Below are 24,416 nucleotides of genomic sequence, written 5' to 3' on the forward strand. Positions count from 1 at the left end.
AATACTCTCTCCTCCAGCGAGGGTAATAATATGCACAGATAATAACGCACAGAGATAATACAAGCATACAATAATATGCACAGATAATGATGCTATTTAATATATATAAAGCTCATTTTAACCTTAATTAGATATTATTAATGAAAATCGTTCGAATGATATGAATGTTCAGTACCTTCTGGGTGCCGTTGAAAGCTGACGTTTTGTGTGCCAATGGATACAGAAGCTGATACACTGGGAAACATCACAGAACCATCAGAAAGTGTCCAAAAATGAAAATATAAATAAATGAAAATAAATAAATGAAAAAAATAAATGCAGGTGAGTGACCCAAGACAATGGGGAAGCATGGTTCGTTCTTGCTTACAAAGTGTAAGTTTACCGCACGAGTAAATAATACAAGTATATAACTAGAAGGGCACTCGGTGGAGCGCATACCTCCACCACGAGAACATACCTGGCTCCATACTTGTTTGAAATATCATGCTATGCGGTACTATATCGTTTTTAAGCCCCATCTCTCAATGGTGAAGAATCACTTAAAAAAATTAAATAATCCTCATATCCAGATGCGGATTCAGATCTTCACCAAAATCAAATCAATTCGTCCTTATCACACAACCATCCTGTCCATCAAATGTCCGAATCCATCCATAACTTTTTGAGATATTCTGCTCGCAGACAGACAGGGCATGGGTGACAACGTAACCTCCATCCAACTTTATAGGTGCGGTGATTTATTGAAAAGGTAATAATGTGCACATTAAATGAATAATGATGCATGTATTATAAATGTTACACACATTGCACTCTTACATGTGAAAGAGAAAATAACTTTTGAGGGCATTTGTTGTGTTTGAAGATTCCGCTTCTTTCACTACATGTATTATATGATGTTTATGTACAACCAGCTTGCTCAGGGCCTCCTGAAGGAAATTACATGGGATTCCTCGTTCGTGGATGAAATCGTACAAAACGCATGTGAAGGAATAATCACTCCAAAAAGGTGGAAAAACACAATCCAATACACATTTCATGGCACGCTCAGTGTGGATCATTGATTACATAACACGTTCTTCTCACTTTCGTACATTCCCGTTCTGTCCTCTTTCGTACATTCCCATTTTTTCCCCTTTCGTACATTCCCATTTTCCCCCTTTCGTACATTCCCGTTTTTCCCCCTTTCGTACATTCCCATTGTTTCCCATTTCGTACATTCCCATTTTTCCCCCTTTCGTACATTCCCATTCGTACATTCCCGTTTTTCCCCCTTTCGTACATTCCCATTTTTTCCCATTTCGTACATTCCCATTTTTCCCCCTTTCGTACATTCCCGTTTTTCCCCCTTTCGTACATTCCCATTTTTCCCCCTTTCGTACATTCCCGTTTTTCCCCCTTTCGTACATTCCCATTTTTCCCCTTTCGTACATTCCCATCTTTTCCCTTTCGTACATTCCCATCTTTTCCCCTTTCGTACATTCCCGTTCTTACATTCCCGGTTTTTTCCCATCCATACATTGACGTTCATCATTTACCCGAGAGTGTGCTGCGGTGATCCCCGGTGACCCCACGCACGTGTAGTTTGGTGACGTGTTTGTTATGATTGATTGATTGATTGATTGATTGATAATCTGCGATTAAATTGGCAAACTTGCACAATTCGCGGCTTTTACCAACCGATTCAAGTTACAATTTCCATGCTTGCAGAGCGGAATGGCGCACGTTTATATTCGCACATCGCCACCACCCGGTAGTTGTGAGGAGGGACCTTGATCGACTCGATTAATTTTATTTGGGAGGGATGAGGAGCACAACGTAAAAAACACACATGATGTGCTTCTTCTTCGTCTTCTTCTTCCTCCTCTTCAGTATGCGGCACAATGCCGTGAGTGGCATCATCGGCTGAGGGCGCAGGTTGTTCCACTAGTATTGTGCCTCCTGTAGGTGAGAGCAGGAATTTGTAATTTGTTCAGGGTGCCGGCGATAGCTCATCTACTCTTCGCGAGGAACACCGTGGGATCTTTAACGTCAATCAACAAATCCTGGCAGACGGGACTCCCGTTTAATGTCTACCCGAGGAACGGCACACACTGATGAACTAGACTGGCGTTCCGTAGAGCACATATCTCTACCAGGTTGAACAGGTTACGTTTTGTAACCCAATGATAGGCCGGATCTGCATGAGGACATGAACCAAAATCTAATCAACTTGTTCTTGTCACCTACCTAACTCATCCACCAAGTTTTGTCATCATGAAACGGAAGACCAGGAAGGGACCTGAAGAAGTAAAGAGCAAACATGGAGTCATCAGGAGGAACCTGGATGGGATTTGGATAACCTGGATAACCCGTCCACAACGTTTCTAAATATCGAGCTACATATCGTTTTGGGGCCCATGTCTCAATGAAGAATCACTTCAATTCTTGCATCTATATCTTCACCAAAATCGAAACAATTCGTCATTGTCACACACCCAACATGACCACCAAGTTTCATCCAAATCCACCCATAATTTTTCGAGATATCATGCTCACAGACAGACAAACAAGAAAGACGTCATGCAGCGCACAATACTTGCAAAATCCCTAAAACAAATTTGACCTTAAAAATAATTTATGGTTGAATTCAGTGACCTGATATACTAATTCTCTTCAAGTATCAAGTCAATGGGATGAAAACTGAGGATTTTAGAAAGTTCACAAGTTGTTGATATTTGGCCTATGTTGACCTTTTGGTCTATGTTGACCTCAAAAATAATTCACTGGTTGAATTCAGTGACCTGAAATACATATCATCTTCAAATTTCAAGTCAATTGGATGAAAATTAACGATTTTAGCAATCTCACCAAAGTTGTTGACCTTTGGGCCTCAAAAAGAATAGGCTTCTTCCTTATGACAAACTCTACAATGTGGTGAAGTTTTGTGAAGATCGGTTTAAAATTGTGACCTGTAGGTGATTGACAGACAAACAAGCAAACAAGAAGTTGTCGTGCAGAGCACGATACTTGCAGAATCCATAAAACAAATTCGACCTCAGACATAATTGGCTACTTGAATTCAGTGACCTGAACTATAAATCCTCTTCAAATTTCAAATCAATCGGATGAAAATTGAGGATTTTTGAAATTTGGCCTTTGTCGACTTTTTGACCTAAGTTGACCTTTTGACCGATGTTGACCTCAAAATACTTTTTCATTGAATTAAATTACCTGATATTCAAATTCTCTTCAAATATCAAGTCAATGGGATGAACATTGAGGATTTTAGAAAGCTCACAGGTTGTTGATATTTGGCCTATGTTGACCTTTTGGTTGATGTTGACCTCAAAACTAATTCACTGGTTGAATTCAGTGACCTGAAATATAAATCCTTGTCAAATTTCAAGTCAATCGGATAAAAATTGAGGATTTTAGAAATCTCACCAAAGTTGTTGTTAACCTTTGGCCGATGTTGACATTTTGACCTTTTGACCTCAAAAACAATAGGCTTCTTCCTTATGACAAACTCTACCATGTGATGAAGTTTCGTGAAGATCGGTTTAAAATTGTGACCTGTAGGTGACAGATAGACAGACAGAATAACAAAATAGACTGAACAATATACTTGAAAAATGTTCGATTTCCACAAATGACAAACAGAAAGAATCACAAACCATCTCAACCAATCAACGTACAGGGGTGAATGAATAACCTCCGTCCTACGTCCACCTTCAGTAGAGAAGGTAATCACCCTGCCTGCAAAACACCAGGATGACCGTTCATAGCTGGGTCAGGATTCGAACCCAGGCTAGACAGCACAGACGAGTGTGCGTACCTTGAGGTCTTTCTTGGGTCTCGACTCTTGGACATCCTCCTAACGCAATAAATGTGGTTATGATTTATAAACGTGCATTATTACCATTGCCACCGCATGGTGGTTATGGTCATAACCATCGATCCAGTGGTTATGGTCATATGGTCATAACCATATTTTGACAAGCTCACCACTCTCATCGACTGTGGGTTGGAGAGAATGAGCAGCCATGAGAATCGAACCAACACGAGTCAACCACACCACTTGTAACCGCTTGATATAGCCTCGAGGTACGCACACTCGCCTCTGAGCTGTCTGAACCTAGGTTCGAATCCTGACCCAGCAATAAACTGTCATCCTGGCGTTTCGCAGGCAGGGTGAGGTATCCATAGGTGTGCCATCCCTCGGATGCACGTTAGTCATGTCTGCTGGCATTAGATTGTAGACGTTAAATATCCCATGCTGTGCTTCACGGAGTCGGCGAGCTATCACTAGCTCAATGACCAAATTCATGCCGAAAACTGCTGGGAGCAAGCCACCTGGTCTTGGAGGTTTCTTGAACACCAGGTTCCACTCTCTGCTGTCTTTAGTGTGGTTGCTCTCTGGGACAGCAGCTTCTGTGCTGCACACATATTGATCAGGTGGTTCGTATATTTCAGGTGAACGACCTTCTTTGGTGATGCTCCTCATCTCTCCTTTCCATACACCTATCTTACACCTCCCACACTCACGTCTCCCCAACCCCCCCCCCATACACACACATACACACACACACACACCCTTCCATTTGAATGACCATAACCCAAGCTCACCCCCTCATCCAATAATGGGAACATCACATGTGTTACAATTCTTTATTATCTCTTATGATGGTCTCTCCTCTGTTCAGGTTCAGTGGTGATGATACAGAGAGTAAACATCACTGTTCCTTTGGTATGCACACCAAAAAAAATTTTTTATCCCCCTCCCCCCCCCAACCCCACCACCATCCCCTCGCCTGATTTAATAGATTGCGCTCAGGTTATTCCTTCTTTGAAGGAATTTGTCCAGTCACACAGCCACGTGGTGCAGCATGAAATGATCCTCTCTGTCGATGTCCATCTCTGTTTTACTGCTGCTCATCTCGTTGCCTTCCTTCTGGAGACCATTCCCGACTCACGAGCAGAGACTCGTCCCGAGAGCCCTTCCTAGGTGAGCAGGCGCTGCAGGTTCCCGGGGGATGAGGTACAAATGAGGGCAACCAGGGGTGCAGCAGGTGAGCCCATAGGATGCTGCGCTGAATTCGGAATTCTGATCGGAGTCCAAAGCGAGCGTTGTCACACGCTGTGTCCAGGTCGTCGGCTTGTGTGCAGCAGGTAACTCGAATGCACGATTCAAGAACCTTTACATGTAATAATGTTCAACAGAGTGAAAATAAATAAAAAAATACAGGAATCCATCAATGATCAAACACTACGTGTAGCCAAACACATGACAGGTACAAACGCGTCATAATAATGAAAGAAACCTCCAGGTCCCCGCTGTCGACACAATATTCTCCTCTGCTGACTCGTGCGAGAGACGAAGATGCTTCCGCAGGTGTGCGCATGAAGTGGAGGTTACCTGCACACCGTGCTCCAGTGATCCTGCACTGCGCCTGTCCGCGGTGATGTCCTCGCGCACCGTGCGCAGCCTGAGCATAGCTTTCTCACCTTCGCTCTTGCTGCACACGCAACAATAGGAAGCAGGAGTGTGATTCGCTCGTAAAATGAGCTCACTCCAAGCACTCTTTTACGCTCTTCACGTCACGGTTATGTGAGTGCGTTATGTTGGAATCGACCGAAACAGGAGGGCACTGTTGGCGACACCTTGTTGTGCCGTACGGGATCGTGTGCAGCCAGGCTTTAATGCTTGAGTGACCCACCTGTTGACGGGGTGTGGAGTTTAAAAACTTACACTGATGAGGTGTGAGTGCAATACAATAAATGTGCTGAGTGTGGTGTTCAACCTTGCAAAGTGTTTCAAAGTGGGGAGAGTGCAGGTGAAAGTGCGAAATAAGCTGTCTGTTCTTCTAATTCAAATAGAATGTTTTATAAACATCGTGTAATAAAACAATCCGTCACCACTAAACGGAACAAGGCTGTTTATTTATTTTTTTATGCAGAAGTATAGGCTCAAGAGGAATCTAAATTAGATTCCTGGATTCCTAAATTAGGTGGACTAGAATAGAACAAGGAGACAAAAAGGAAACATCAGGGGTGGGTAATGGTAGCTCTCACGATAGGTAATGGTAGAGATCAGAGGTGGGTAATAGTAGCAATCGAGATGGATAATGGTAGCCATCAGGGTGGATAATAGGAGAGATCAGCGTGGGTAATGGTGGATATCAGGGTAGTTAATGGTAGATATCAGGGTCGTTAATGGTGAATATCAGGTTGGTTATGGTTGATTTCAGGGTGGGTAATGGTAGATATCAGGGTGGGTAATGGTAGATATCAGGGTGGGTAATGGTAGATATCAGGGTGGGTAATGGTAGATATCAGGGTGGGTAATGGTAGATATCAGGGTGGGTAATGGTAGATATCAGGGTGGGTAATGGAAGATATCAGAGTGGGTAATGGTACATATCAGGGTGGGTAATGGTACATATCAGGGTGGGTAATGGTACATATCAGGGTGGGTAATGGTACATATCAGGGTGGGTAATGGTACATATCAGGGCATGTAATGGTAGATATCAGGGTGGTTAATGGTGGATATCAGGGTGGATAGTGGTATATATCAGGGCATGTAATGGTAGATATCAGGGTGGATAGTGGTATATATCAGGGTGGGTAATGCTTGATGTCAGGGTGGGTAATAGTACAGAATAGGGGGGTAATGGTAGAGATCAGCATGACTAACTGTGTAGAGATTAACAGTTAATATGGGAAAAAGCATGAAGTGATGAAGTGCAGCACTCTTGAAGAACTGGGGGTCATGACAAGAGGCAACAGACAGAAGAAGGTAGTTGTCGAATTTACAAACATTTTATGATCATTTCCCCCTTTTAAGGGGGTTAGTCAAGTCAAATCATGACATTGCTCCATCAGTGTTGCCCAAACTCAAACATTCCACGTCCTTGACAGTTTCAATCTGCGTCTTTTTCTACATCCTGTCGACTTTGTTCCTTCTACCACAAACTTTATTGATTTATTTGGAGTTTCATCTTCTGACCACTGTTGCACATGACCATACCAACCAACTCTTCTCTTCCTAAGTTCTCCTTCAGGAGTAATAATATTCTTTTTTAACACCTTCCTGATTTCTGAGCTCAAAATACTTTCTTTCAGAGACAATCCATTCATTCATCCATTGTATCATTCTCATCTCTGTTCCCAAACTTTTTCAGATGATGGAATATTTCTGTTTTCCTGATACCACCTAGTTGTAGATATCATACCACCTATTGTCAGGTCAAGCCAGATTAGATCTGTGACTTGCTACAGGTAACATGTAAACCTGTACTAATCTGTTTCATGGTCGGCTTGTCAGCGATGAAACCGTCTCCCCCACCAGGTTTTCCCTGATCTCTGTATATTGTTGTGGTTACCAGATTCGCAAACCACCATTCAGGTCCCTTAGGTGAGGTATCTCGGTAAGTGCATGTGTAGTTAGGCCCAAACCCGTTGTCTAGTGGGAATACATGTCATTTATACGTGCTGCGACTCTTCAGGATAGCCGTTTTTCTTTTACTATCTTTATTTTGGACCAACCGCCATGATCACAACCACAACATCAACCACCGACCACAACCACCGCTTCACCACAACCGTAGCATCGCCACCGTTCTTGCCCCGCTGTGGGTACCGGTGTTGGACTCATGCAGAATGCGCGTCGAACAGCGTGTACAAAATCACGGATTTTCTGCTTCAAAAACGGATCAAAAACGACACACGCCCACTTTTTGCCGTCCAATCGGTGAGCGAGGGGCGAATTGGCCCCGCCCCCAGGGCGATCGATATATGCAAATTTGTGGATCAAAAAGCCTTCACGCCCACTTTTTCTCGGGCCAATGGGGAGCGAGGTGAAAGGTCAAAGGGAGGGGGTCAAAGGCGAAGTTACGGGGGGATAAAAGGACGGTGTTCGTCAGTCAGAGTCGGTCGGAGAGTAAAGAAGAGGAGAGTCGCAAAGGAGAGTCAGCAGAACGAGAACGAGAGAGTCAGCAGAACGAGAGTCGGAGTCCAAAGAAGAGTTCAGAGAGGAGGGTCGGAGAGTCAAGAAGAGGAGAGTCGGAAGCAGAGGGTCAAAACTTCGCGGGCGGTGGAGCTGCTCGTCGTGTGCGTTGGAGTCGGAACGGAGGGGACGGAGCTGTGGAAAGGCGGCGACACCAGACGAGGGGGTGCTCGCGTCGTGCAGGAAGCTGCACCCCAGGGAGGCCGACAGCGCGACCTGGCCGAGGTGGAGACGCTCGTCGCATATAATAAAGATCCTCTATACCCCGAGCATCAGCAACCCCCTCCTGTTTCCCCCCGCGCTGAGATAGTGCGACCAAGGGGGCCCCGTTCCCACCCCCCTGCCAGGCACTGTCCGCGAGGCCCGCGGGTTGCGGGGCCATCGCCGCTCCGCGTCTCATCACCAGACGGGTAGGCCCGACCCGGTCTCGGCCCCAGGCCTACCTCATTCTTGGGGGATTTCTTTTCCTTGGTTTTGGGTATGTGTTGTCGGCGCCGTCTGTGAAGTAGAATTGTATAAGTGTTGCCGTGTGCTCGGTAGTCGGTATTAGCTCTGCACTGTGTTTTCACTTTTATGTTTGCTTTTTGTGTAAATGGAATTGTGTTTTCTTTTTTTTGTGTGCATTTGGTGGAATTGTATTTGTGTGCTTTCCGTTCGTCGCGAATAAATGTGCTTTATTGTTGAACTGTTCTCCCGCTTCGCTTCGTCTTTTCCTCCATTGAATCCCCATCTTGCTTCACGTAAAGGGTTGGTAGTGGGCTGAATACGCCCGATAATTAATCGAACCGTCGAGGTCGACGATAACACCGCTCGGTTATTCTGATAGTACGGAACGGGTCGCTTAAGTGGCCCGTGTCCGAAGTCGACCTGCGGCGAGGTGCGATCGCCCGGTCTACCCTCCGCGTGGGTACTTAGGTAGTTCGAATTTGGCGAGCAACCCTATCCCACGCGGGGGCTGATTGGCTCGATCGCGGTGAGACCGAAAGGTCCACCCGTGACTGGTTCCCGGCGTTAGTCCGAGAGGGTCACGACTGGATTGTCCGTCCGGTGGGCGACGCGCCGCGATTCGAGTTACGTGGCCGTCGCACGCCGGCGGGCGCGAAAACCGCAACAATATGCTCTGACTGAGGCGAATGATCTCACCATGAAGGACACATTCTATGCCATTGACTGGAACTGATAGGGATGGCTATGAGACACGTGTTGGTCCCCATGGGTCTGGAACTGTGAACCAGAATAGCACGAAGTTCCTTGACTTTGCAAGAAGTCATGGATTTTTGGTGGCTGGTTCATGGTTTCAGCACCCACATGCTCATCGCTGGACGTGGTATTCCAACACTGGTGGTGTGGCAAAGCAGATCGACCACGATGGTCACTGGAGGATGACCCAGAACTGCAGGGTTTATAAGAGTGCTCAGTTCTTCAATACCAACCACAGGCTTGTTGTAGCAACTCTGAAGTTTCAGCTTAAATCCTGGAGAATGGTACCATCCCAGCTTAGGCTGGTTGTTGACAAGCTCAAGGATGAGAGGGCAGCTGAGAATTTTGCAAACAGGCTGAGTGGGGATTTGGGGGGGTCTGGGTGCTTTGGGGAATTCTGAAGAGTTGTGGAAGGCCTTCAAGACCACCATCCTTGATGTTGCCAGTGGATGTCTTGGAACTCACTATCAGGTGAAGAATAATTTTGTGTCTCAAGGGACACTGGATACCATTGACCAGAGTCACAGGGGCAGGCTTAATGGCAGAGCTGAGCTGTTCAGGGAGTTGAGGTGTAAAACTGTTCATGCGCTGAGGGTGGACAAGGAGCGAGGAATCTGTGTGGGGTAGAGCATCACCTGTGGTCAAGCGATGCTCATCCTGCTTACAAGGGAATTCGCACATTGCGTTCCTCCAAGCCTGTCCCTCGTTGCGCTGCAGTTAGAGTGGAGGGTGGTGCAAAACGAAAATCCAGGCTTTCAATGACATCTTGGATGCTGCTTTCTTGTCTGTACCTGTTTGTGGTGAAAATGTTGAGGTCACAGAGATATTCACTTACATTGGCAGTAATATTCATGTCTCTGCTGGCTGTGAGCCAGAGGTCAATAGACATTTGGATCGGGCCTGGCGAGTCATGGATTCACTGGATCATGGGGTGTGGTGCTGCCGGTACCTGTGCAGGAGGACGAAAGTCTAAGTATTCAGGTCCTTGGTGCTTCCAGTCTTGCTCTATGGATGTGAGACTTGGACTCTGACCAGGGATCTGAGAGGGATACTAAATTCCTTTGGTATCAGGTCTCTTCGGAGAATCCTTGGCTATCGCTGGTCGGACTTTGTGTCCAACGAGCGGTTGCTGAGAGACACTCAAATGGGATTTGTTACCTGCATAGTCCGTGAGCATCAGCTGCGGCTGTATGGGCATGTTGCTCATTTTCCTAACGCTGATCCTGGTCACCAGATTCTCTCAGCGAGGGAGCCTTGTGAGTGGAGGAGGCCAATGGGCCGACCATGTGCCTCGTGGTTGCAGCAGGTTGATCATCATGCCAAGGAGATAGGGGTGGGCCAGGTATCTGCCTGGGGGATGGCCAGATGGAGGCCTCTGGAGTACCCGTGGAAAGTGGATGCAGTGACGTGCTGCTCCAGTGCATGACTCCCATACCTGACCTGACGGATTTGTCTTCACTTGTAAAATTTTGACCTTTTCCAAATTAATTTCTGAGCTCAGAAGCATTTCTTTTTGCTTTTCATCTTTTTTTTTTTGAAATGACTGATCCTCATATATTTGACAAATAAAAATCCCAACTTCTTTTTTAACAAATTTCCACTGATACTGCTCCACCTCTTGCAACACCATTTACAATACATCCTGCATCAAATTGAGTTCCTTCCGAGTCATTTTCTGCACATTCCCACATTCTTTCCTTCTTTCTTTCCTCCTTATTCACTACTCACCTTAACCCTCATTTTATTATTGTATTAGAATATCCTCTTGTGTTTCCTTTTCACTTGAATATTGTATCATAAAACGACAACGGCACTCAGTTGAGTACATACCTCCACCAGGCTGAACAGTTTACGTTTTGTATCCTACTGATATGCCAGATCTGGATCAGGAGCTGAACGAAAATCGAATCAGCTTGATCGTGTCACCTACCCAACTCATCCACCAAGTTTTGTCATAATCCGTATACAACTTTTTGAGATATCGTGCTATATATCGTTTTTCACTCCATCACTCAATGTTGAAAAATCACTTGAAATTTTTTTTTTAAATCTCTTATCCAAATCCGGATCTTCACCAAAATAAAATCAATTCGTCCTTGTCACACACCGTACCTGTCCACCAAGTTTCGTCCGAATCAGTGCATAACGTTTTGAGACATCCTGCTCACAGACAAACAAAGACACATTGTCAAATAAACAGGGGTGAAAATATATCCTCTGTCTACCTTCGGTGGTGGAGGTAAGAATCAGAATTTGAGGAACATTTGTGGCACTTTGGGTAAGTCCAAACATCTCCATCAGGTGCCAGTGAACCCTTGGGAAACCTCCAGTACACAGTTTGCTGGTTGAAAACGCACAACTTACCGAAACAGCACCGAAGCGATAGCCAATGATGACCTTGTTACAGCTCCTTCACTGCATGATGCAACTCCTGCTGAAAGAACGGAGGGTGGAGGTGTTTTGGAAATGGGATTGGGGTCAACTTGGATTGGAAATTAGGGGGAAAAAAGGGAGGGGGGAACTGTAGGGAAAGAGGACATCAATGGGAGGAAAATACACCGAGTGTTAAAGTAGATCTTTCGGATGCAACATTTGGGGGCAGAGCTGTTCCACTGATGCAGTGCCCCCTAGAGGTTATACAGTGGAACTTCCCGGACTTGGCACCTTGAGGGACCGGGCCCAAAAGTGCCAACTTCGAGAAGTTGCCAAGTCCGAGAAGTTGGGAGTTCCCCGCAAAAGTGCCAACAAAAAAAACAATGGAACAGTGCAGCGATTTATACAATTTATGTACATTTATTAACACACGTTTGGACATCGGGATTGCAGCTCTCTCTGAGGTTCAGAGACCGGATTGCGGCGAGATAATGGTGGGTGGTTACACCTACTATTGGTCTGGTCGCTCTGATGGTTACCATACCCAAGGAGTTGCTGCAGCTGTGTCCAATAAGCTGACCCCAATGATAACTGAGATAAAACCGGTCAACGAGCGTATTATGAGATTAAGGATTCGTCACTCCTGAGGTGTCATTTCCCTGGTCTCTGTTTATGCTCCGACTGAGGCGAGTGATCTCACCGTGAAGGATGCATTCTACGCCACACTCGAGTCTCTGGTTGATCAGTGCCCCAGACAAGATACACTTCCAGTCTTGGGGGATTTCAATGCATCGACTGGAACTGATAGGGATGGTTATGAGGTGTGTGTTGGTCCCCATGGGTCAGGAACTATGAACCAGAATAGCACTAAGTTCCTTGACTTTGCAAGAAGTCATGGACTTAGGGTGACTGGTTCATGGTTTCAGCGCCCACAAGCTCATCGCTGGACTTGGTATTCCAACGCTGGCGGTGTGGCAAAGGAGATTGACCATGTCCTCATTGACAGTCGTTGGAGGATGATCCAGAACTGCAGGGTCTACCGGAGTGCTCAGTTCCTCAATACTGACCACAGGCTTGTTGTAGCAACTCTAAAGCTGCACATTAAATCCTGGAGAATGGTACCATCCCAGCCGAGGCTGGATGTTGGCAAGCTCAGGGATGAGAGAGTAGCTGAGGAGTTTGCGAACAGGCTGAGTGGACACTTGGGGGGTCTGGATGCTTTGAGGGGTCCTGAAGAGTTGTGGAGTGCCTTCAAGACCACCGTCCTTGATGTTGCCGGTGGATGTCTTGGAACTCACCGCAGGGCAAAGAAGAATTTTGTCTCTCAAGGGACACTGGATACCATTGACCAGAGTTGCAGGGCCAGGCTGAATGGCAGAGCTGAGCTGTTCAGGGAGCTGAGGCGTAAAACTGTACGTGCACCGAGGGTGGAAAAGGAGGCCTATGTGCGAGGAATCTGTGAGGGGGTAGAGCATCACCTGTGGACAGGTGATTCTCATCCCGCTTACAGGGGAAATCGCGCATTGCGTTCATCCAAGCCCATCCCTCGGAGCACTGCAGTTCGAGCAGAGAGTGGTAGGCTCTTGATAGAGGAGTCTGAAGTGAAGGTCCACTGGGCCGGTACTTTGAGCGGTTGTGCCAGGCTGATCCCCCAGCTGTCGAGTTGGACGTCAAGGGTGTTACAATCCCTATTGCTGACCCTCGAATCAACTGTGGTTCACCTTCGCTTGTGGAAACACGGGCTGCGGTGAATCAGTTCAAACGGAGCAAAGCTCCAGGGATATGTGGCATCCATGCTGAACTTCTCAAGGCTGGTGGAAATGCTGCACTCGTGTCGTTGCATGCAGTTTTGTGCTCTGCCTGGAACACAGGCATCATCCCAACTGATTGGAAGAGGGGCCTTGTTGTTCCTCTCTGGAAAGGGAAGGGTGATCGCCAAGACTGCAACAACTACCGAGGGGTGACGCTGCTCTCGGTGCCGGGCAAGGTCTTTGCTCAGATAATTCTTGATAGGGTTCGCCACCATCTGCTTGAGCACCAGCGTCCAGAGCAGTCAGGCTTCACACCAAAGAGGTCAACGATTGACCGTATCCTTGCACTTCCTGTCCTCACCGAACGCAGACGAGAGTTTCGGAAGGGGCTGCTTGCAGCTTATGTTGATCTCTGTAAAGCGTTCGATTCAGTGAATCAGGATGTCCTCTGGAGGATTCTTGGTCTTCGTGGGGTGCCACCAAAACTGATCGATCTGATGTCTGAACTCTACTCTGGTACTGAGAGTGCTGTGAAGTGTGGTGGTACCATCTCTGACTTATTTCCAGTTATTACTGGAGTTCATCAGGGGTGTGTACTGGCCCCCACACTTTTCAGCACTTGTATGGACTGGATTTTAGGGAGGATGTCGGAGAGATCAAGCTGCGTGCATCGTTTGGGAATGTCAAGATCTCAGACCTTGATTTTGCAGACGATGCAGTCATCTTTGCGGAGACTTTAGACATCCTCTTGGGGGCCCTCGAGGTGCTGAATGAGGAGTCTGAGCCGTTGGGATTACGGGTTTCTTGGGTCAAAACTAAGATCCAGGCTTTCGGTGACATCTTGGATGCTGCTGTACTGTCTGTGTCTGTTTGTGGTGAGGATGTTGAGATCGTGGAGAGATTCACTTACCTTGGCAGTGATATTCATGTCTCTGCTGGCTGTGAGTCAGAGGTCAGTAGACGTCTGGGTCTGGCCTGGGGAGTCATGGATTCACTGGATCATGGGGTGTGGCGCTGCCGGTACCTGTGCGGGAGGACGAAAGTCCGAGTCTTCAGGTCTTTGGTACTTCCAGTCTTGCTCTCTGGATGCGAGACTTGGACTCTGACCAGGGATCTGAGACGGAGACTTAATTCCTTTGGTACCAGGTCTCTTCGGAGAATCCTTAGCTATCGCTGGTCGGATTTTGTGTCCAACGAGCGGTTGCTGAGAGAGACTTGGATGAGATTTGTTACCTGCATAGTCCGTGAGCCTCAGTTGCGGCTGTATGGACATGTGGCTCGTTTTCCTGACGCTGATCCTGCTCACCAGATTCTCTCAGCGAGGGAGTCTCATGAGTGGAGGAGGCCAGTGGGCCGACCACGTGCCTCGTGGTTGCAGCAGGTTGACCATCATCTCAAGGAGATGGGGATGGGCCTGGTATCTGCCTCGGGGATGGCCAGACGGAGGCCCCTGGAGTACCGGCGGAAAGTGGACGCAGCGACGCGCTGTTCTGGCACATGCTCCCATATCTGACCTGACCTCTTAAAACACAATATATATGTAGAATAACTTCTATTTAAAAACCTTAGCAAGATATACGTACAATAGTGTTTATTTAAAATTAGCAAATTACGTACAAGTATCTTCATTATTACATGTAACAATAATTTTATTTGCTATCCTGGCGAATGAAAAAAGACATCAAGTCTGTCTGGCGGGAAGAAGTCACAAATTTTTCTAGCAAAGAATTGTTAATCTGTGTGATAAGCTGCACATCATCGGGCATATTCTCTCGTGAAATTGGGCCTATCACCGTGAAAGTTTTCTTCACTGCCAAGTCCGAGAAGTTGATTGGTTAATTGGGACCGGCTTTTGGGTGCCAAGTGCTAGAAACGAGAAGTGCTAAGTCCGGGAAGTTCTGTCAATAAGAAATTGCATTAGCTTCGGTCGGGACCAGCCGAAACCCACTAAGTTGGAGAAGTTGCCAACTCCGAGAAGTGCCAACTATGGGAAGTTCCACTGTAGTAAGGATTTGTCATTTGTTCGTGGTGCCAGTGATTGCTCGCTTACTCTTTGGCCTTTTCAAAGGATACCGTCATACCATGGGATCTTTAACATCCAGCAATTAATGCTGGCAGACGGGACGCCGAGTTTTTAACGTCTATCCGAAGAAGCCTCTGAGAAAGCCAACCAACTTGCTACCCACAGTGCAGGCAGGAATTTGTAATTTATCCAGTGTACCGGCGATAACTAACCTAATCTTCATGAAGGACGCCACGTGATCTTTAACGTCCATCCAATGGATGGAATACACATTGATGCCTCGCCCTACCGGGCACACACTCGCGCACGTACACACCACACACACACACACACACACACACACACACACACACACACACACACACACACACACACACACACACACACACACACACACGGTGAGTATGCATACCTCGAGGCTATTCGGCCAGCCCTTTCATTTGAGAGATGGATTTTAATACATTGCAATATATTTCCCATTAAACCTACCTTATAGCACGAGCCATAATATATAGATTTTGGAACTGTGGATTTCTGAACGTTTACTTTTATACACTCATAACAACCTTTCTTCACTTGCACATACTTAAAATATTGATTGCCATTTGCTTGTTTGGTGGATAACATGCACACAAATTAGAAAATGCAGAAAGCCTGCCTAATGTAATGCAATAGAATAGCCATCATGAATGTAAAAAAAAATTTATGATAAATGACAATGTAGAAAACATATCGACTGAATTTAAATCTTGTTAACAGAGGCATCTGTATGAACCAAAGTGTTTAAAATAGATGAGTTGCACAATGCACATATTAGGTATGAGTTCAGGCGAGTCCATATCATAAATTCATAACTTTCCCCATTCTGGAAAGGGGGTTCGATCAATCCATCCATCCATTGGGACCACAATCTGTACAGAACATCAGTGCTGCTGAAGCAGTCTCCTGGGCTACTGGGCACAACCCTGGATGGGTCACCACTCCAACAAAGGATACTCAAATGGCTCAACAATCCTAACAAGCTGGTACTCATTTTGCCAACCTCAGAAGAATGACAGGCTGAGTCAACCCCACCTGATATTAATTCAATGGCCGAGCAGGATTTGAACTCAGGACCCGAGGATCCCAAGCCCACCACCCTAACCATTAAGGCAACAACAGGCATGCTCTATCAATGAGTATGATATAATTCAGAGGGGACGTAAGCAGGCTATCCTGTCTGTGAGCAATCGCTGGTGAATGGTAAATGTCCCACGGTACCTTCTGAAAAGGCCATCATGTGCCGGTATCTCGGCCAAATACCTAATTCCTAAATTGAACTACAGCACCCTGCAATCGATTGTCCACCTGTCTAAAGTTGGTTCTCAGCCACGTAAACTGCTTCAGTCAGAGTATGCTGATGATTGTATCGAAAGATGGATGCATGTACGGATTCATGCGTGTATGCAGGGGATAGATGTGCGGGTGGACAGATGCTTGAATGGGTGTACGTGTGTATGTATGGCATGGATGGATGCATGTATGGATTGGTATGGATGGATAGACCGACGGATACATGTCTGGACACGTGGTTAAATGGATTCTGCACTCAATGCACGAAAAAAAAAAACTTCCTTTTGGACAACTGATATATTCTTCTTCTTCTTTTGGATGCAGGACATGGCTGTGAGTAGCATCATTGGCTGAGGGGGGCACGGACGTGCTGCTGATGCAACGCCCCCTGCAGGTTGGGGCAGGAATTTGGCCAGGATGCCGGCGATATCTCGCCTATTGACCCTATGCACTAAGCGAGTGACATCACAGCGGAAGGTAAGGCTCTGCCATATTGAGTGGCAAAAAAAATCATGGCTACCACGCACGTGTCACGCGAACTTCTGGGCTATTTCCATGGATTAGATGATATTTCTAAGAAGAGGTAATGTGAAAAACTGAAGCTGTGTGGTCTTCGTGAAGATCCATATATTATTTCAAAGGATAAATGGACAACAAAGGAAATTTTGGCCTCAAATCGTTTTCCCTGACATCTAAGTTTACCTTGTTGAAACGCCGAGTCCTTACACTCAAGCCAGCCTGAAAGCCTTCAAGAGTATGGACGCTTACTCTTGTTATGTCGCCGGGTTTGTTAGTGACATAATCTCGACGAAAGCTGACAACAACTGTATTATCGCGAGGGCAAAGGTAAGCCTGTTTTCTTTCATTTCACTATTATTGTATTATCGTTGTTGCTCGTTTTGTTCAGCAACCAGTGTCACTTTTTTTAACCTGACTGCTGCCACAAGTTAATTTCAAGTGAAGCTCTTGTCTACTAAATGTTGAGTTTGTAGAAAATCTTCGTTCGTCAGTTTGATTACAGAGACATTATATTTTCTCCATGACAAACATCCGGTGTAATGCCACGCTGCTGTGGATATTTCCAAGTGCTGGTTTTTTTTGTGACTATTGAATACATATTGATGTGACTTTCTGGAGTGAAAATGTTACACCGATTTTTTTTTTTTCAAATTTCTAAAATGCTATTTAAAAAAAACTATTTAATTTAATCTGCGATGTAATAGCATTAAGACAAGTTTCGAGGAAACAACTCCGAACTGTGCGCGTTCGACAGCTGTTAGAAAGGCGATCTCGCCTATCTCATTCTGTCGATAAAACAAGGGATATAATGCATTTTAATGATACAAACCAGACAATAGTTTGTAACCACCGGCTATTTAATACCAACTACTGAAATAACGTATCAGAAATTAGTTACATACCGGAGACAAAATGAAGGCCACACAACCAGTCATGTTCGCCAGGCCGCCATTTTTCTCTTCTCAGAACCGATATCCAAAGATTTCGTCGGTCTACTTCGGCGGGAAAGCGGTAAAACTGCACTCTAGAGCCTTTAGGATATCGCCGAGTACATCCCGGGCACAACTCTTACCGATTTGCAGGAAAAAAAAAAGCGCTTGCTTGGAAATAACGGTGTAGTTGAAGTGGAGACTATCGGTTGTTATGGACGCGGTAATACTTTCTTGCCACTCAATATGGCGGAGCTGCCACAGTCACATGACCGGTGACGTCATCTGAATAAGGCCTATTCTTCATGAAGTAACTGATTTATAATTACGAAGGTCTGGCACACAACTAACCCAAGCTTCATCCAATTACACCTTAAACCCTAATGCGTTCATGAGCGGTTATAGTTGTACTCATTATTATATGCATTTTTAGTACATTATCATTCCACACACACACACACACACACACACACACACACACACACACACACACACACACACACACACACACACACACACACACACACACACACACAATTTTCCGAATACCTAGTTTATCATAACAACCAATTAGCCAAATACTCAACAATTATTACAACAATACCGTAATTTATTTCGACAATTACGGAGATCCACAAAGATACTCGGATGGATTACATTACGTGAGGACAAATACACCAGAAAATTGTGTGCAGTACCTGGTGTGCAGGACGTGGACAAATTTTGTACGTCTTTACTGTCACACGCGTCAGAAAAAGCAAGTCCGGTAGGAAAGGAAAACACTGATATTCATTCCTTTCCCACTGAAAGGACCACAATTACAATGAAATACAAGGAATTTGGGCATGGAAGGAGGCCATTTTGCCCTTCCTGCCTGTGTTACATCAACAACTGATCAATTCAATCATCCAGCGATTCATTGGTGATATGTACTGACCCAATCTACCACTCATCACATTCCACTATGGGCAGGAGGTGGGGGAGGGAGTCAATGGGAAGGAGGAAAACAGTTGAGCAGGTTCAGGAATATCACTCGGGTATTTTTAATTTTAGGGATGAAGGGAGGGTTCTTCTTTTTATGTATGGCCAATACGGGGTGAGCTAAAGTTGAATGTTTAGGTTCTTCAGCCATGTGGCTGCCTCAGGGGTGAGTTGGTGGAGGGCTATAATGTTACAGATTTGGAAACCTTGTGCACACAAGCAGCCAGAGTCGCCGTAGTTCAGTTATTTCGATAAGTATGTGTTCATAGTTAGAATCCATCCTCCTGTCTAATGGGAATTTCATGTGTGCGCTACGAGTTATTTTCCAGTTAGTTTTTTTACAACTACTACTACATCCACAACAACAACGCCACCGTCCCACACTCGACCGGTCGCCATTGCCCACGTGTTTTCGGCTGAAGGCGTGGGTGGAGCCTCCAACACCTCAGATCGAGGCTCCGTCCCAAGGAAGGGCATGGACCGTTTCCTCCAGCCAATGAGCGAAGGGCGAGCATGACACGCATGCCTCAGCCAATCGGGAGGTGACCACGAGTCATCCGACAACCCCTCGTCCAATGAGGAGGCGAGTGGGAGGAGAAGAGACCCCTCCCACCTCAGAAGAGTAGAGTGGTTGTCTGGACCAGTGTTGGGCAGACAAGGGTGCGTTCTCCAGGATCGTGGCGATTGCTGTCTGCAGGATCATGGCGATTGCGGTCTGCAGGATCATGGCGATTACGATCTGCGGTCTTGGTGGCGAGTGCGGCTTGGTCTGGATCATGGGTTCGAGTCCCACCGGTGGTGGTTTGCGTTGGAGCGCTCGAGCTGGGATCCCCGTTCTCGTCCATGGACTCCGAGCTCCACAAGTGCGGGTCCGGTGAAACCGCACGAGGCGGGGAGGTACCCGGCTCTACCGAAAATAGACCCACGAGGTCCATTTCGTGTGTGTGTGTGTGTGTGTGTGTGTGTGTGTGTGTGTGTGTGTGTGTGTGTATGTGTGTGTGTGTGTGTGTGTGTGTGTGTGTGTGTGTGTGTGTGTGTGTGTGTGTGTGTGTGTGTGTGGTGCCGTCCTGTAAGTAGAATTGTTAAGTGCTTTTTCCTTGCTCATTGTACATTGCCTGCCTTTTATTTGTGAGAACTCTGCTCTGTTTGTTCCCCTCCACAATTATTATTGTAAAATACCCCCCCCCCCCGTGTTAAATGTACCAGCTCGTTTTATGTGCTTTCCTCCATTGGCTTAGCATGGTGCGTGTTGCGAATTGGTATGGCCGTTCGTGCCGTGGATTGTTCATTGGGACCAGCGCGGCTCTGGTAACTCTGCTCGGTTACGCTGGATCCGAGTCGGTACCTGCGACTCGGTCCGGACAGAGTCGGCAGAGGGTGTGGTTTTCCCCGGTAGTTGGATGACGTGGGTACTTAAGTATATTGAAATTAGGCAATTAACCCTACCCCACGCCGTCGAAGTATTGGCGACCACGGTCCGCTCAGGGACCCGTGACCTTCGGACTTATCCGAGAGTCACGACCTAAATTCTGGGTGTTCGGTGGGAGATGACTCCACTGCTCCACCCAGTGGTCGTTTGGCGCCACCGACCCCCCGGCCCACAACAATAAGTCCTCCTGATAGCTTCCGCAAGGGATAGTGCGACATCATGCGCTCCATCGTCTGGAATCCTCCACAGTCACAGAGTGCATCTGGCCTAATCCTCCATCGATGCAGGGTGCTTCCACAATGGCCGGGTCCAGTGCTGAGCCTGTTGAGGGCTGTCCATTGCTGACATGGGAGTGTGCAACTGGGTGGAGAAGTGATTAGATCATGTACAATATGTTTATTAGAAGGTGGGGCAGCTTATAAGCTAGCCTTGAACAAGTCGGCTTCACTTTGATAGGCTCCAGTAAGGAGCTTGGCACGGTTCCATGGTGGTTTTCGGGACTTGAGGCGGCAGCGCAGATGTTCAATGAGAAGGCACTTGGCTGGAATTTTGGTTGCCAAAATGCGACTGAAGTATCGGGGTGACAGCACATCCTTCGGATGGATGGTGGAGCAATTTTGGAAAGGATAGGAAGCTATACAGTCTTTGTTGACTTGACACTGTTCTCATTGCGGTGTATAACGAAACGTTGAATACCTTCGTATGGGCACTCGCCGATCAGACTGGTGCGCAATACTCTGCACTCAAGTGTATAAGGGCGAGAGTTGCCATGTGTAAGCTGTTAATGATGGTCCGGACAGTTTCCGGATGAGGTTTACCCATGCTCTGACCTTCTCCTTGCATCTTTGCAGGTCAGGTTCCGGTCAAATATAACCCCAAGGTATTTGGAATAACAGACATGTTCAACTTTCATACTGCAGAATGTCACATCGACCTCTGCATTTGCTGTGTGGTTATCAAGATGGTGGTTGCAGACAGCTGTTTTGTTGTGGTTTGGATGGAGCTTCCATTTGTGCAAGTACTCCTCCAGTATGTCCAGATCTCGGGTGAGTTGGTCCCCGACAGTTTTTAGGTCGGGGCCCTGTGCTATGAATGCGATGTCATCAGCATAGTCAAGTTTGAAGGAAGTTGTTGCCAGCACGTTGCTAAAGCCGCTGTCACACCTTCACGATTTAGCCAGAGTATGCCGATTTATGAAAAAATTGTCAAACGCTGGCACACGTCGAATACGTTATACGTTTTGTATACGTTAAGACCATGCTTCAAAACACTGCCATAAGTCGTAGTATGCTGGCTTTAAACGGTGTACTTTTGGGTTGTCCTCAAGTTTTTGCATGCTTGAAATTTTACGACGTATGCCGGCGTATGACTCACACGTTCCGCTACGCTGGCCATAAGTTGTAGGCACGTTATGCGATCGTTGACACACGTCGACACATGTTACTTGTAAGTTACTCATAAGTCGAAACATGTCGAGGTAATGTTTAGCGTACCCAAAACTTATTTCTAACCTATGAGTAACATTTTGTAAGCACGCTACACGAATGTTGTTCACACTTCGCAACACGTTACTTGAAAGCTCCTCATACGTCGAAACACGTCAAAGTAATGTTAAGGGTACCCGTGACTTATTTCTAACCTATGAGTAACGTTTTGTAAGCACGCTACACGAACGCTGTTCACACTTCGCAACACGTTACTTGAAAGCTCCTCATACGTCGAAACACGTCAAAGTAATGTTTAGGGTACCCGTGACTTATTTATAACCTATGAGTAACGTGCTTGGGAATTGTTCGTAAAGCATGTCCTACGCACAAATACTTATGTAGACGTATTTGACGTCTTCAGGACGACCAGAGAACTTAATGAACGCGTTTCTAACTTACAGATACCGTATAATGGCGGATTGGCAGTGATTAGGGGAATTGGTATAAAAAGGGGCTTCGCAGGAGGAACCCGTCTTTTTTTTTAGACTTCGTGGTGAGTACATGTCCTTGTCATTCCGAGAGATGGAGGATACGGCAACGCTGAGACGACAATACCTACCTGTCCTCGAACGTCAACATGACCTCATCGAGTTGACACTGCACCAGTTGCATGCCAATAGAGCCGGGAGAAGAAGACTTGAACTGGGTGAGACCATGGATTGGGAGGTGACGCCATTACAGCATATATGACCATCTCATGGTGGAACTCCGGAACGAGGACAATGCATCCTTCATCAACTTCCTGCGAATGCCCCCAGCGATGGTCGACGAGCTGCTAGCCAGAGTGGGTCCAAGGATAACCAAGCATTATTATTAAATCATTTCAATAGTCCAGTGGAGGCGATTTAACTCGTTCAATGGAAACGATTTCAATTGCCGAGCACCAGCGTCCAAAAACAATAGGCGAGTGACAGCCATTTATTAAAAGTGAAGTTGCAGCCTATGAATAGAAAACCTCACGTAATCATCGACGATACGCTGCCACGCTATACATACGTTGGACTATCGTTGGGCATAGGTTGTGGACGCCTAAAACACGCTAATCAATCATTGGTATAACTTATGTATAAGTTATCGAAGCGTTGTGTGTTCATTACTAGTACATTATGCATTTGTCCAAGTCGTTCTGAATACTTTTAAAACTGAAACAAAAAAATAGTTCATAGTGGGAATGAGAAAAAAAAATTAGCCGAAAAGAACATCGAACAATGGTGCAAAGTATTCTCCTATTCGTGGACGCAACGAGGATCCATCATCACCCACACCCTCCCCATCACGCTCACCTACTACTACTGACATGGACAAACTACTATTGGTAGTACTACTAGTAGTATTGGTAGTATATATATTGGTAGTATATATTGGTAGTACTACTACTACCAATACTACTACTACTACTACTACTACTACTGACACGCTTACCTACTACTACTACTACTACTACTACTACTGACATTGACATCTACTCAACATGGAGTCTGGATCACTGACGGGTTCCTCTTATGAAGCCCATTTGTGTATACCAATTCCCCTAAACGCTGCCAATACGCCATTATACGGTAGATGTAAGTTACCACCGAACTTACGTAAGAACCACAGAACTTACTTACTTACGTAAGACCACAGAACTTACGACCACAGTAAGTTCTGTGGTCGTCCGGAAGACGTCAATCAAATTCATCTACATACGACAATGTGCGTTTGAGATATGTTACACATAGGTTCAAAGCACGCTACTCATAGGTTAAAAATTAAGTTTCGGGTATGCTAAACATTACCTCGACGTGTTTCGGCAGGTTTTTAACAGGCTACGCCACGAGTTCGTCGGCGATACGTGCAGCGCGCTATGCCTAAGTTAAACTATCGTTGGGCATAGGTTGTGAACGTCGACAACAGGCTAAGCATTCGTTGGTATAAGTTATCTATAAGACAACGAAACGTTCTGTGCCCGCTACTAATATGTTATGCATACGACCAATACGTTATGAATACGACCAAAACTTTAAAAAAAAAAAAAAAAACTTCAGCGTACGCCAACGTTTTACATACATTTTTATACGTTGCCATTGCTGGCTAAAACGTCAAGGTGTGACAGCGCCTTAACATAGAGGTTAAAGAGGCCGGTGACTTGAACAGATCCTTGAGGGAGACCATCATTGAGTGTTCAAACATGGCTAGTTTTGCCATTGAGGCCAATACTGTATAGATCTTTCACTCCCCCCAAAATACTGACAGTAGTCTGATTGTCTTCTGGCAATGGAAGACTTTTGAGACTTTGAGAAGGAGCCCTCAGCACCAGACTGTTTTAGGCTGACAACAGGTCCACTAAGGCAGTTGCCCTCTCTTGTTTTCTCTGGAAGTCAGCCTCGAGCATGGAGAGGGCAAGGACCTGATCAGAGGTACTG

The 24,416-nt window shown here is 46.1% G+C and overlaps 1 protein-coding gene across 1 annotated transcript; it reads right to left on the reverse strand.

The window, feature by feature from the left end:
* Positions 1–4,790: 4,790 nt before the first annotated feature.
* Positions 4,791–18,246, reverse strand: LOC147014474 (uncharacterized). The gene is made up of 4 exons (XM_085852426.1): positions 18,088–18,246; positions 11,552–11,621; positions 5,301–5,495; positions 4,791–5,174 (listed from the first exon to the last, which is right to left on the reverse strand). The coding sequence occupies exons 3-4, from the start codon at positions 5,471–5,473 to the stop codon at positions 4,949–4,951; spliced, it is 399 nt and encodes a 132-aa protein (XP_085708552.1). The 5' UTR covers positions 5,474–5,495; positions 11,552–11,621; positions 18,088–18,246; the 3' UTR covers positions 4,791–4,948.
* Positions 18,247–24,416: the final 6,170 nt, after the last annotated feature.

Source organism: Eptatretus burgeri, chromosome 13, assembly GCF_056783735.1.
Source record: "Eptatretus burgeri isolate ZD-2024b chromosome 13, Ebu_testis_v1, whole genome shotgun sequence".
In the NCBI taxonomy this organism is placed as follows: Eukaryota; Metazoa; Chordata; class Myxini; order Myxiniformes; family Myxinidae; genus Eptatretus; species Eptatretus burgeri.